The 15706-nt window shown below is 32.0% G+C and overlaps 2 protein-coding genes across 2 annotated transcripts; one reads left to right on the forward strand and one right to left on the reverse strand.

The window, feature by feature from the left end:
* The first annotated feature begins 344 nt into the window (after window positions 1-344).
* LOC132755811 (heat shock 70 kDa protein 12B-like) lies at window positions 345-7265 on the forward strand. Its single transcript, XM_060746730.1, has 4 exons — window positions 345-822; window positions 1054-1272; window positions 1486-1621; window positions 5924-7265. The coding sequence occupies exons 1-4, from the start codon at window positions 802-804 to the stop codon at window positions 6976-6978; spliced, it is 1431 nt and encodes a 476-aa protein (XP_060602713.1). The 5' UTR covers window positions 345-801; the 3' UTR covers window positions 6979-7265.
* Window positions 7266-8780: 1515 nt separating this feature from the next.
* Window positions 8781-15155, reverse strand: LOC132755812 (uncharacterized). The gene is made up of 7 exons (XM_060746731.1): window positions 15007-15155; window positions 13337-13499; window positions 12495-12684; window positions 11806-12001; window positions 10972-11082; window positions 10136-10245; window positions 8781-9014 (listed from the first exon to the last, which is right to left on the reverse strand). The coding sequence occupies exons 1-7, from the start codon at window positions 15101-15103 to the stop codon at window positions 8838-8840; spliced, it is 1044 nt and encodes a 347-aa protein (XP_060602714.1). The 5' UTR covers window positions 15104-15155; the 3' UTR covers window positions 8781-8837.
* Window positions 15156-15706: the final 551 nt, after the last annotated feature.

Below are 15706 nucleotides of genomic sequence, written 5' to 3' on the forward strand. Positions count from 1 at the left end.
CAATGATTAGCGCCCTTCAACGCGCTAATTATCGTGTGAGGAACACACACCATACAAAAAATAAAATTACACTGTCCGTGTCGTCAAAAATGTAAACAAATAAACTAGCATATGGATAATATACCTTTATCATTATCGCTTTCAATAAACATGCTCTGTTGTTATCCCTAAAAATGAGGTAACTGGAGTGTGGGTAACTAACAAAAAGTGAACCTACCCTTCAGTTTTGACTTTCTTTTAAATTCAACGTCGCATAAGCTGAACATTTATACGGATAAAACTGTTTGTAAAATTTGGAAAAATTGGTAATTTTGGTGTAAGAATAAATTAAAATTTGATAGTTGCATGAATTCGTAAGGATATTTTATTACTTCAAATTGTAGCAATTTAAAACGACGATATGCAAGAACCATTGTTTTCATTCTAAACGCTTACTGCATTTCAATCATGTGATAGTCCAGAAATAAAAGATATAAAAGTGGTTAAATTTTCTATTAGCTTTGATTTTTCTGTGTTAGTTCTATTAACAAGGCTGCTTCAAGATTGCTTGTTGTTGCATTTGACTTCGGAACAACATACAGTGGATATGCTTTTTCATTCCGGGATGACCCTTTGAAAATCCAAAGCAATCAAGGATGGATTGCTGGCAGTGATCAACTCATCTCATTGAAAACACCAACATGCGTTCTTCTAAATCAAAGAAAAGAGTTTGACTCATTTGGTTTTGAAGCTGAAAATAAATTTGCAGACCTTGCCGAAGACAATAAACACCATGGTTGGCTTTTATTTCGTAGGTTCAAAATGATCCTACACAATAACGAGGTATATTTTATCTCATAACAATCACTTCATTTGATAATTTAATTGTATGTGACTATTTGTTATTCCTGTTTAGAGCAGCGCCTAAGCACAACCTGACATGAATATAAACTCTGCTGCTTGAAACTGAAAATATGCGTGTGTATTGCGTAGCTTAATGATAACAAAGACTTTAAGCGTATGTTTGATATATACTGTTTACACATTTATCTAAATATCTTTGTATTTATGCAGAACTTATCAAGGGCAACTACCGTTGAAGATATTAATGGAAAATCTATGCGTGCATTGACTGTCTTTACAATGGCAATTAGATATCTAAAAGACCATTTTCTCGAGGCTCTCAACAAACAGAAGACTGGAATTGAAGACAAAGACATACAATATGTTATTACAGTGCCTGCATTATGGAATGATAAAGCCAAACAGTTTATGCGAGAAGCAGCAGAAAAGGTTTACACATTTTGCAAACAAATATATTATATCAATATCTAACTAAGTATCTTTTTTGAACATTTTAATAGTAAGTAAAACTCAAAGTTAATTCAGAAACCTTCATGAGAAAGCAATTAGAAAACTCTTTAGTCTTAAGGAATAGTTTTCTTCAAAAATATTTACTTTGTTCATTTCTTAAAACATTTCAATATTTCTGATATTTATCAAAAGGCTGGAATAGCAAAGACACAACTAAAGTTGTCATTTGAACCTGAAGCGGCGTCTGTATGGTGCCAGACAATCTCTACAGATATAAAGAAAAGTCTGACTAGATCAGGAAAACAGTACATGGTCATTGACCTTGGAGGTAAGGAAAGAATTTCAATAAAACAATTGCTTTATCAGACAAAGAGCATAACGTACACAGGGTGACTTTCAGCGACAGAGCTTAGTCTGTTTTACTTGCGCTGTGAGTCCTCGACTTTTGTTATTAACTCATGGCATATAACCGCGTTGTCTGTTGGTAAGCTTATAGATAGTCACAATTAGTAGCGGTGCCGGTATTTTTACCCGTAAATCTCTTGTCGACATGAACTTTTTTCTTCATGTTTGTCTATTATTGGGTTAAACGTCACAGCAATACAGTAGACAACTGTCATATGACGACTTTGCAGCTTTACTGGTGGAGGAAGAACTCAGGTGTCCCTTCGTGCATCATTTCATGCACAGAGCAGCGCCAGAGTAGAACCAACGACTTTACGAAAGGCACAGGGAAAGCTTTCTTCAATCTATCAGACCTAATCCATGCAACATAACATTACCAAAATTGTGTTTATTAAATCAATAGTTTGTTAACAGAGAAATTTGAAGCTTTTATACCCGGTGTAATAGAGAGATAGATTAGTGAATACCATGTACTGTCAAGCTAGGTACAAAAATTACCCAAATACCAAATTTACCTTGAAATAATTTTCATATATAAGATTTATCTCTAGGTATTTACAATTACACTATTGAATAATTTGCAAAATAACAAAATATTTATAATGACCTAGAATTCAATTTAAAGGAAGCGCTTGACTGGCGATATTTACGTAAAACCTTTCAAATATTGAGCTCAAAAGCAACGATAAGATGTTTATAATAGAACGGAACGAAGCAAAACTCTAGATGTCATTATTACACGTAATAAATTCTTTACTGTTATTATTTAAATTTTGATGTTCTCCACTATAACCATTTTGGTATTTTTGGTATTTTGCATAGTTTTTAATTTTATGACTTTATGTGCATAAAAGTAAATATTGAAAATTGGAAGGTATGCACACGTATTTGGTGCCTGAAGCCAATAAGTTTGGCAATAGTTGGTCGTTTACTAATTTGTTACTCAATTTTACACTGTCATCATGGCTTTAAAAGAAATATCTTCTTCTCTACAAAATAACTTTTACTTTTTGTGTACATTTCTATGGGTACAAATTTGGAATTCTTGAACACGCATTTTGCTGACACATGAAATGCATTTAATTGGAGAAAAAGAAGAAATATCGACAAAAGAAATTGCCTTCAATATATTGTGCCGCCATTAACATTGACTATATATACCCTTTTGGTATCAACATCTTTAAACTTACATAGTATGTGTCTTGTATAAGGCTTTTCCTAAAATGGTTTCAGTTCATTGTATTTCTGGAGTCCGAACAAGGTTTTAAAAGTACAACATTTGACAATCTTTTTCTACAACCCGTAAATAGCAAGAGCTTAAATAGTTTGTGTAAAGCAATATCTGTTGAGCATTTACTAAATATATTCATCAATCTGGTGTCACGATTTGCCCTGACTCGGGAGTGACTAGATTTTGAACATTTAGTTCTAAAATTCAATGTATACCTCTACAAAAGCGGTTCAAATCGTAGCCCATGTCCCATCCTGACGGTTAATTTATTTAACAAGACCTCGTTCTAGTAAACACTTTCAAGAAAAACCTTTTACATGCATTTTTCGACCTTAAATGTTTGATGTATTTTATTTGAAAGAAAACCATGACCCAGAATGTACAAACATGACACAAGGGTTCAAATTGGCTCTTGGCTCAGACATCTGAAAAAAAATATAGTGTAGAAACCACCGTAAGAACATGATCGTAAAGTCACAACCGACATCGGCCTAGGCCATTTTAGTTGGTCTTATTTATGTCTAATATATATATACATATATATATATATATAATATATATTATATATATAATATATATATATATATATATATATATATATATATATATATATATATATATATATTATATATATATAATATATATATATATATATATATTATATATATATATATATATATATATATATATATATATATAAAAATTTGGAGAAAATAAACGTTCATACAGTGCAAAGTATAAATACCCAAGTACTTTCGGCGTATTATGCCTTCATCGGGGGTGTATTACATGTATAATGTGCACACAATAGAGCACAAAATCTCAATACGTGTGTACTGTTATAGTATCAAAAATTGAACTGAAAACACAGTTCGCTAGAAAGGTGATAAAATTACATCGATTATGAATAGACCGTTATTGAATGGTCCATTGTGTAGTACTTTACAAAAACCTACATATATATATATATATATATATATATATATATATATATATATACACACACACATAGATATGCAGTCCAATTAAGGGGCACAGCGCCAAGCAGAACAGTCATGAAAGCATAGCCACTGCCCATCCACCATCACAAAAATTGATGGTTTCAGAACAGCTTTATATGCAGTCACAAACTGCACTACAGATTAAAACAGGCTCAAAATTCGCATATATAGAGTTTGTTCTCTGTTATCATGTCTCACAAATCCACGCAGGGGAAGTATAACTGTATTGAATTTAATTATCTCTTATCTCTTTAATTATATTTATATTTCATGTAATATTATTGTTTCACTGCTTCCGAAAGATCCAAATTTTATATGGAAACCAAACAATAATCGTCTTCTGCTTAATCATTTAGTTTGGAGTTGTCAATTAAATCTCCCCCGCGTCCTTCAAATCATAATCTGCTCTGTTTAAGATGTCTCTTGATTTCACTCTGAGGATAAAACATTTTCTCCGTAACTTAAATGCCTTGTCTTCGGTATTTGATGTGTAGCATTGTCAAGTTTTGTTCAAATGTTGAAGTAAGCAAAGAAACCATTTATAAAATAGCGCGGTAATAATTAACTTCATAATCATACAAATGAACATATATATTTTTATATAAAGATTATTAGTTTAAAACAGATGTTTGGCAATTACTTTCTTGCAAAGCTCTTTCTCATGGAAATGACGTAGTTTATCATGAAGGCTTTGGGAATATTTCTCCATTCCCGAACAAGGGCTTGCTCGAGTTCCAGAAAATTGCGAGGGGCTACTTGTCGCTTTTCGCACGCATGTTCAGTTCACCCCATATTTGTTCAGGAATGGAGAAATATTCCGAAAGCCTTCATGAAAAACTAGGTCATTTTCACGAGACAGAGGACTGTGTTTTCACGTTGTTATAGTCATGAGAGAACATACAAATTATCAGGACTGGTTAACATACTTATTTAGTGCGATTAAAAGACTGTTCGTTTTGTTACGAATTTTACAGCCATACTGTGATTTTTCATTTTAAAGTAGCCTGTTTGTTTTGTTACTTTTTAGCTCGACTATTCGATAAGAGTAAGTAGAGCTATTGTAGTCACCCGAGCGTCGGCGTCGGCGTTGGTGTCCGCGTCGGCGTAACCACTTATGTTAAAATTTTTGTAATACCTCAAAATATTTTCAAAGTCCATTGACATATGGCTTTGAAACTCTGCACACTTGTTAACCATCATGACCCCAACATGTAGACAGGAGGAAGTAACTGTATTAAGCATTTTGACAGAATTATGCCCCTTTTTCGACTTAGAATTTACGTTAAAGTTTTTGTAATACCTCAAATATTTTCAAAGTCCATTGACATATGACTTTGAAACTTTGCACACTTGTTCATCATCATGACTCCTACCTGAAGACAGGAGTAGGTAACTGTATCAAGCATTTTGACAGAATTATGCCCTTTTTTGACTTAGAATTTACGTTAAAGTTTTTGTTATACCTCAGACAAATGCTTTGAACACTTATTCATCATCATGACCCCAACCTGTAGACAGGAGAAGGTAAATGTATCAAGCATTTTGACAGAATTAAGTTTTTGTAATACCTCAAATATTTTCAGTCCATTGACATATGGCTTTGAATCAGGTTGAAATTTTATAGTCTTATTTGAGAGGATAATAGGACTCTCTCCAAGGCATATATCTGTAATATGGATTGAAAGAAATTTTTTACCCTTTTCTTTACTTAGAAAACTTTACATTATCAAGGCTTTTTTACTGTCAAGCACTAAGAATAGTCGAGCATTGATATTCTACCGACAGCTCTTGTTCTATTTTCTTGTTAATAAATTATAAATAAAATTCTATATAATCAGCATGATATGTTGAGTTTCGTATGGTCCCAATTTGAACAAAATCCGTCCACAAATAAGCATTTAATACAAAAAAATGTAAGTGCCTATGCGTGTACATTGAAGAGCATGTAAACTTTATAAATTAAAAAGTAAATATGCTAGCAATTTGCTTACAGGTGGAACAGCAGATATATCTGTCCATGAAAAGCAAATTGATGACACTTTAAAAGAACTACATAAAGCAAGCGGGGGATCCTGGGGAGGCACAGTTGTTGACGACAATTTCATAGAATGGCTTACAAAAATATTCGGGAAATCTACAATGCAAAGATTTAAAGATGAGCAAATGGAAGACTACTTCCAATTGTTAAGAGCGTTCGAAATAAAAAAGAGAAACATTAAAACCGATACAACGGGGAACATAACGTTCAGATTGCCTGCATCACTGAAGGACCTATATCAAAACTATAATAAGGATGCATTGAAGGACAGAATTGTTGCAATGGGATTATCTGATATTGTAAAATATGACGGCGACAAACTGAGAGTAGGCGCTTCGGTCATTAAGCAATGGTTTGAGCCTCCTATTTACAACGTGATTCAGCATGTACAACAGATTCTTGCAAAACCAAACATGCAAAAAGTCGAAACGATTCTTTTGGTTGGCGGATTTGGGGAGTGCAAATATGCCCAAGACCTTCTAAAGAGAGCAATGCATGACAGGGAAATTTTTATCCCAGAAGAGCCAGGTCTTGTTGTTCTCAAAGGTGCAGTACGTTTTGGTCATTTCCAAGATATTGTTCGCTCGAGAATAATGACCCGCACGTATGGATTTGAAGTGACTCATGATTATGACATGCAGGAATTTCAAAATGCAGATGAAGTGTTTTTTCTCCAGCATCGGAAATTAATTAGTAATGTGTTCGACATAATGATAAGAGTGGGAGAAGAAACAAGTATAGGGAAAACAATTACCAAAGGTCCATACGTACCAATCGGCCTACATAAAACATGTTTTAAAATCTACACCACAGAAAGCGTTGATCCAAAATATGTGACAGATCGAGGTTGCAGACAAATTGGAATGCTCACTGTATCACACTCAAATGGACGATCCCAGAATGACAACGCAGTTATGGCTTCGTTCATATTTGGTGATACGGAACTTTTTGTGAAGGCTGTAAATATAAGAACAAAAGAAGAATTTTTCACTTATATAGACTGTCTATAAAAAAAATGTTTGCATATTTTCTAACTATCCTGTAGGAATAGATTAATGGCATTGATTACTTTTGTCTGTGTTGAAATCACAATAGAATTAATATTGAGAATCAATATAAGATTTGTTATGTATATACACTTTATTTAAAATGTTTTTAATATATATTTCCTGAATAGCTCAGGAGGTAGAATGCAGGATTGTTAATCTCGATGTCGTGGGTTCGATACCGACTCATGCTACTATAATTTTTAATAATTTTGTTTATTTGATGTTTATATAATTTTTCATGTTCATTTTCCCTCAATGCTTGTACTTCGAGGTGTGTTTATTTGTGATATACTGATTGTGTGCTATTTTACTAAGCTAACGTAGAAATATATAAGTTTGGATTCTGTAATTCTGTGTGGAAAGTGTTCTTGACATCTTGTATTTATTCTGCTGTGGACATTGATTACATTTGAGTTGAGGACAATTGAGTTTCGAACTGTGAGTTAAACTTCAGGACATTTGTTAAATTTGAATCGTGGACAATTGTGAGTTAACTTTACTTTCATATTTTTTGTATTATTGTAAATTACTGTTTTTCTTTAAATAAAAATTGTAAATTTGTTGCTGCGTTATCTTCTCTGTTGCGTTTAGCTCGTAACAGATTTTAAAATCTGAATTCCGTGCTTTGTTGTTTGCACTAAAACCTTTTGTAAAAACCATAAAAATTGTACATCACATGTTGAAATAACAATAGACTGTGAGTAACAGTTACTTACAGCTTTGAATTCATAGTTCAAAGCACGTTCTCAATTATGTAATTATGTACTTTTGTATGTCTTTCGGGAAAGGTTAATAATATGTGTTTACCAATTCCAGGCCGCGCCGTTGGTTTTAAAGACTTAAAACATTTATATATAATTTTAACCCACCGCACAATAGAAGAATAAAGACAATTTTTGCAAATTTTATAACTGTCGACACCAATGTTGGCACTGTCATGACCGATAATCAGGACAAAGTTCTGTTGTCATTGCTTAACATTGTTTTGTTTTGAAAATTAAAAACAGAAAAATGGAACCCTAAATACGGCAAATTATGAATGTTCAGATTGATTAAAACGCAGTTGCAAATGAAAAGCAAGGAGAGTGAAAATGCTTAATCGCATTTAGAAGCATCAGAATATGTGTTTCACTTTACTAATGTTAATTATATACATAAATGCCATCACTGGAAGGTTTAAGCTCGCCAATAATTCCTTCAAGGAGACTAGACCAACCATTGGACCATTCATCAACCGTGACTAGACAGACCTATTAAAATTTGAATATGGAAAAAAATAATTCTTTTTCTTTAAGTTTCTTTTTAAGATTTGTTCAAACCGTTTATAAGGTTGCATTTGAAAAAAGAAAAAAAGTCGAACGTCCCCCCGCCTGGCGGGCGGTGGATCTTGTTTAATATAAAAATGTACTGTTTAAACCTAAATTGTCTTTGGGATTCATATGTAATACATATATATTTTTTTCAAAAAAGTACTTTTTTACCGTAAGTATTCTTGTAAATGGGCTTGTTTTGTAACGTTTTGATATTCGTTTTCGTACCTTTACATTTTAATCATTTTTATAACAAATTTTAGCTCTTACTTATCTACTTGTAAGAGGTAAGGGTGTGAAATTATTTACCAAACCAGGGTAAATGACAAAACCAATTGTATTAAAACATATCTCTTAATTTTTTTTCATTGAAAGATTAGAAACAATCTATCTTATAACAATCTATATTTACTGTTAATACTTATGTTGTACTTAGTACATGATATACAAAAATCATTTAATTATCTTTATTTTCAACAAGTAATTTAACAACATAGACTATCAGTTATTTCAGGCATCAACTTTTCCCCAATATTCCATTGCCATGCTTCTGGCAGTCTCGGGGATATTCATCATCGAGTAGGGTACAGCTGTCTTGTAAGAGATGTCATGTCCGTTCAAGTGCACGGTGATGTGTACATTGCTTAATTGCATCTTGCTATTCATTGATGTAGGGTCGTATTGAAGCTAAAATTACAATTATATATAAGTAAATAACCCTTAACATTTTAGATCTATAAACCCTGCAAGGTATGTGAAGATATTGTGAAGAAAAATGTTTATAACAACTATCTAATTAATCATTCCATCATTATTTGCACAAAGCAAGCAAATTTTCACTTTGATTGTGAACATTCAAACATTTTTTTAACATTTGGTGTATCTTCAGCTCTATTATTGTTTGAAAAAGTGGTTATACATCAACATGTGAACACCGTTAAAGAATGCAATACTTTTAACTTTCTTTTTAAATAAGTTATACGTTAAAAAACCAGAACAAAGGTCAATAAGACAGAGGCATGTTCACAGAACGCAGCCCCAATACACTCCAGTCATAACAGCAAGGCACCAAGAAGACACCGAACCATTAAACCATAAAGGCATTAAATCAACAAAAAGAGGTCATGTGATGTTAAGATATTATATGATTTGTGTCCAAAACAAGGGAAACAGACAGCATTGCCAAAATGAAATTGCGATATACAATTAAAGGATCGCAGGATACGTGCCGTGGCAGAACACATTCAGGTAGCCATCTGACGTATAAAACATATAGAAGAATATTTGACTGATGTTTAAGATTTGAAAGAGTATATTGCGTATACATGTATATCCTTTTGTTTTAGGCTTATCGACATTTCACTAGAGTTTTGCATTTTTCTTTAATATCTCAAAAATGTCTTGTTATTGATGGAAGTTTATCAGGGCTGCTAAAGTGAAATGGAGCACTGAGTCTAACTCATAATCCATATTAAATAAATACGAGTATATAATACTTAAATTGTAGTAAATAATGCCGTAAAATTCATTATGATTCAACTCCGAGTAAAAGTAAATAAATAGTTCATTCTAATACTGTCAAAGAGAAGTTATGCAAGCAAATACTTTGACTTTATGAAGAAAAGTACAGATTTTATTAAAAATGAATGATACCAAATTGTGCCTTTTTAATTCAACATTTTCTTTATCTGTTGGTGAACAGACACAATTTTCGCATATTTGAAGTTCACCGAAATTATTATGTAAACCTATATAATAACATTTTGGAATGATGATAGAATCATGTTATATTAAGTCATGATACTGACCTTTGTAATGATGGGATGTGCCTTATCTAGAGCGGCGTCATATACTTTCTGAAGCTTGCTGACCTTGCTAGTCATTGTGGTATTCATTTTGACAATGTCGGCTCCGCATACTACAGTTACAATCATAAATTCAAAATCATTCAAAACGAAAAAGAAAAATATAATACAAAATATGTATTCACCAGGCATTATCATTGTGTCGTATTATACACGGAATTCATATCATCTGCCGACTATAATTATTATAGCTCTTTGACAGCATTGTTGTTATTAACTAACTGTACTCTTCTCTTATTATTGATTACAGGCGATTCTTTTTGCAACATGCAAATTATGGGGATTTAGTTTTTTGCATAAAAGTCAAAATACAATTTTGTTTAAAGTATCGTACTTTTAAGAGTTTAAACAATACTTTCACATTTAGCTTTACTTTCTATAGGTTATATGCATCTTTCGTGCTTCACAATACTCATGTTTGCCTCTAACGTTTCTGAGGCGTCACGTGCATTTTAAGTATATAATACAATACAAAATGCCTATTGTTTTATACAATTATATACTTTGAACATCACTTTTGAAAGGTATCAACCGCGATCGTATTAAACGAGTTATCCGTATCATACAGTATCAATAGGTTTTGAGTTTACTTGAGTTTTTGTTGAATTCAAAAACATGATCAAGACCTACTGACTGTCAAAGTGAAAGCTTTGTAGATAAACATCAACTGGACTGAAGGAATCACGCATCTTTCTAGACAATTAGTATGCATCTTTACAGTGATCATGTCAGTTTGAATAGATTGCAGAAATGTTCAATCATTTAATAAGAATGCCTACCAGCAGTGATCACTTCAGCTTGGGTAGGTAAGAGCAATGGTCTGCAAGAAGCGCATTTTTCCATACAATGTCTTGTCTTTGCGTCGATTTCTCGTTTCTTTCCAAAGATACCTGTAATTTAAAAACGAAACTATTTGAAAACATATAATTAAATAAAAAACAGTAAAATGAACGATATATTGCTTCATCAAGATTAAACAATTGAACGTTATGGAAACAAGTTTCATGATTTCAAAATTAGTAATTTTGATCAGGGTTGTATTCTTACATATCAGACCATTAGTTTTACCGATAACGAAAACTTTATGTGGCATTTTATAAATAAATTGCGTTAAACTGATGCTATTTCGGTGCATTTTTGAATGAAACTGCATGTCTAGGATGACGCTATTTCGTCATAATGAAGGAAGTTTTAAATCCATATTAAGGTTTTGTAAGAAAATAGTTACGGGAGAAATGATATTAATTTTCATGAAAAGTTCTTTAATCAAGGTTAATCATTATATAAAAAATATAATATAATATGATAGAATATGGAAGAAAATAATATCTAGCATGCTTTTGCAGTTCAGATCGCAATATCTGTATATATTATAAATCTAGAAATTTCATATCGCCGATAAGGTAAAATCCTAGGGTATCTAAATTAGAAATAATCATTGACAAGTGTTTCGATGACTTTGACTTTGAGTATTGCCATTTTTACATAGCGTTTTACAGTGTTATAACACTTACATGTAACAAAATCAAAGTCATTCATTAATTCACCTATTTATATGTGTCACATTCTTTTTCTGCTCCCTAATATTGAATTTATTATATTGTTTCTCGTACCTCCAATGGCATGACCTATACTGCTTCCAATATGTTCGATTTCATGACCAGCATTGTTGAGACCGTCCGTCAAACCATGTCCTAAATCTGTAAATCCGTCCCCAAGTAGTCCAGCTGTATCAATTACTGCATTACCAGCATCAGTTAAAGTACTACCCACTTTATCAAGCCCGTCTTTCATTGTACTAAAGGCAGACTATAAATTAATGGTATTATTAGGGTAATGAAATCATATTTATAAATCATATTAAAAAGATAAGCTTTTTCGAATTATTTACTCTTCATTTGAAATTCCAAAAAGTTCTGAAAAGAAAATATTCTTCAAGAGCGATAAACGCAAAGTTAAAAAGTAAAAATGCGAGTATTTTAAGTGACAATGAACCATTTTACATCGCTTATGCCTCTTAGCACCAGCCCAAGCAGTATGTGAACTTTAAACACAGACACGCGTTCAAACATTTATCTCGAAGGGCAAATTTAAGAAAATGTTGAAGCACAAAGATACTTGCCTATGTAAGTTTTAAAACAATAGAAACGCTTTTTAAATATCTGTGGACCGTATGCAAAGATTTGGGACTTTTCAACTTTAAAATGATGTGAAACTTGTTACAAGCGCAAACAAATCAACTTATTGATATAAGTTTATTTAATGTGTCGTCACAAAAAAATAGATAAACACTATAGCTTACTGAGAAACCATCAGCTACCCCTCCTGAGGCAGAACCTCCCAAATCTTTCATTGACTTAACAAAACCAGCAGCTTTATCTCCAAGAAGATCCACAGCATTACCTAATTTTCCGGCCATGTCGTTCAAAGGTCCTTCCAGATATGTGTAGGGATTGGCAAGCGCAAGATAATCCGAGAATGATGGATCAGCACTTAAATAGAAATAACTTAAAACATTATAAATGTTATATGTAAATATAAAACATTTAAATGTTCGGATAATTGTAACATATACCGGACGGCATAGAAAATGCAAATTCGTTAGGTAGAAACAACAGTATCAACGAAGTGAAAGTGAGTTGCGTTAGTACCTATAACTTCCAAAATCCAGCAAATTTTGTGAACTTAGACCGGGTTGAATATTTTTTAGAGAGTCATGAAAATAAACGAAAATGTAACAGAAACGTATGCACAAAAGCAAACGTAGCAAGAGGGCAAAAGGGAAAACATTTTATTAAATTTTTCAAGTTAACACTTTATCAATTATTTAGCACTTAATTTATTATTTTGACTCCACTATGAGTTGTGAAATTAAAACTTAGTTTGACCAAAATATTCAAATCATTATCAACAGGTTTTTCTCTCTCAATCAATGTATTCTTTTTAAAACAATTTTGTAATACAGCAAGCATTTTGAATTAAAAAGAACTAACAATTAGTAAAATTCTAAAACTCCTTTGTCAACATTAATTCTATGAATAAAGGCAAGCATCTAGATTTTAAACCAATGACACAAAGTAGAACTGGCTAAAATTTTGTAATAGTTTTAAACATATGCCATTTATAAAAAAAAAGCGGGCGTACTGGCATGCTGATTTTGCACAACTTTTACATTCGTTAGTCTTGACAGTTATCTTAGGTTTACAGTTGTCCATTTTAATCTTCAGCTGCTTGCTCATGTCGACAGTAGCATTCATTTCTATGGCGACCTTGTCCAGCAATGTCTGTCGGAACAGTTGTATAAACGCTGAAAAAAAATGCTGATGACTTGCGTGTTCCTGTTTTAAAAAATCATGTTTTATTTATTTTCTGGTACACTTTATGAAAAGTGGTTTAATAACTCTTAATAACTCTTTTATTCATGTGTACGTATCGAAATATATAAGGCAAATGAATAGGTTTTTCACAGTGTTTCTTTAAATTAAAATGATATTTATGATATTTATACTAGTTATGCATTTTTATAGCTCTGCATTTTTATAGTTCCAAAATTGATTCTTATATAAATATACAGGACAGTTACGTACTTTGTTATATATGTATATTTGCACATATATACTTCATACACAAAACATAATTTATCGAATAACAATATACTTAAACTAATTCTAGTTATAAACCTTTATATATCTGCCAAATCAATATTGTTTTTTAAATACACATTACAATATCATACTTATTTTAGATATATTTCTGTAATAATAAGACACATAACCGATATCATATTCATCCTAGTTAGTTATATACTAGTTTTGGCATGTACATACATGACAGTACCATATACATGATAGTACCACATACATGACAGTACCACATACATGACATTACCATATACATGACATTACCATATACATGACCGTACCATATACATTACAGTACCATATACATGACATTACCATATACATGACAGTACCATATACATTACAGTACCATATACATGACATTACCACATACATGACATTACCATATACATGACATTACCATATACATGACATTACCACATACATGACATTACCATATACATGACAGTACCATATACATGACAGTACCACATACATGACAGTACCATATACATGACATTACCACATACATGACATTACCATATACATGACATTACCATATACATGACATTACCACATACATGACAGTACCATATACATGACAGTACCACGTACTTGACATTACCATATACATGACATTACTACGTACATGACAGTACCAAATACATGACATTACCATATACATGACAGTACCATATACATGACATTACCACATATATGACATTACCATATACATGACATTACTACGTACATGACAGTACCAAATACATGACATTACCATATACTTGACAGTACCATATTCATGACAGTACCATATACATGACATTACCATATACATGACAGTACAACATGCATGACTGTATACATGGCACGTAAACAATGTACAAATAATATAACAATAAACAATATCACTCCATCCACGTGCATAAATTTGTGTACATAAATATCACACGCGTTTAACATGAACAACTTAATGATTTTTCAACATATTTAGTGCAGTTATATTTCAAATAACCTGTGACTTCTTACATTTAGCATTGTAATGTTAACCTAGCTAAAACCATGTTCAATTAGTAGAATTACAATCATATCTTTTGCAAAGAGAAACTCAGTAAATAAGGCATGTCATTCTGTTTCATTTTTTTTAAATTGTACTTTGAAATAAAAACATATGTTACAACTTATATCACATACTTTGTAGGGAAAACGTATCCATCGGCTGAAGACCACGGCGTTCCACATTGGCACCATTGGCAACAGCCAAGCATGCTAACAAGGCTGTGAATATCATTTTTATTTTTACTCCTGCTTTAAACTGGTCCTTCTTTTGTTCTAAACTGACGTTAATGTCACATTGGAGATACGTTTATATGTAGCATTTATTCGCAGGCGCGGGTCTAGAATTTTAGAAAAGGGATGGAAGATATGAATCTTACAATTTTTTGGTTATATTCATCGTAAAAACATGTATTACATGATATAAGTATAATGTATAATGTGATACATATGTAAAATAATATGTATTACACCTACATTTACATAGACCTACCATAATCATTAAAATTATAGTAATAATAATGGATTTAACTCAATACAGGATTGGAGCAGTACCTCTAGACGCTTGCAGAAATCATGATCACAAAATAGCCAAATATCGTTCTTTTCGCCGATTTTTACATTTTTTATTCATAACCATACATAAATCGGTGTGAAAAGGTGAATTAGACCTATTTCAGTTCATTCCGTTGGGTAAAAAGGCAAGATTTAAGCATTTTATGATTCAAGCGCCTTGCCCGGTATTTACCGGAATACGGTATTGAGTGTGGTGCTCCAATCCTTTTTTAGTCTCACTCAATAATAATAATATATAAATATTATACGTCTGATATCCTAA

Source organism: Ruditapes philippinarum, unplaced genomic scaffold, assembly GCF_026571515.1.
Source record: "Ruditapes philippinarum isolate M1 unplaced genomic scaffold, ASM2657151v2 ctg2752_1_1_1_1, whole genome shotgun sequence".
Taxonomy (NCBI): Eukaryota; Metazoa; Mollusca; class Bivalvia; order Venerida; family Veneridae; genus Ruditapes; species Ruditapes philippinarum.

What these genes read in the sequence shown, in the direction of transcription:
- LOC132755811 (XM_060746730.1), top strand. Translation starts at nt 802, where the DNA reads ATGATCCTACACAATAACGAG. An exon ending in TGATCCTACACAATAACGAG is followed by an intron (nt 823 to 1,053) that starts GTATATTTTATC and finishes GTATTTATGCAG; the next exon opens with AACTTATCAAGGGCAACTAC. An exon ending in TGCGAGAAGCAGCAGAAAAG is followed by an intron (nt 1,273 to 1,485) that starts GTTTACACATTT and finishes ATTTATCAAAAG; the next exon opens with GCTGGAATAGCAAAGACACA.
- LOC132755812 (XM_060746731.1), bottom strand. Translation starts at nt 15,103, where the DNA reads ATGATATTCACAGCCTTGTTAGCATGCTTGGCTGTTGCCAATGGTGCC. An exon ending in TATAGGTCATGCCATTGGAG is followed by an intron (nt 11,083 to 11,805) that starts GTACGAGAAACA and finishes TTTAAATTACAG; the next exon opens with GTATCTTTGGAAAGAAACGA. An exon ending in AGCTGAAGTGATCACTGCTG is followed by an intron (nt 10,246 to 10,971) that starts GTAGGCATTCTT and finishes TTGTAACTGTAG; the next exon opens with TATGCGGAGCCGACATTGTC.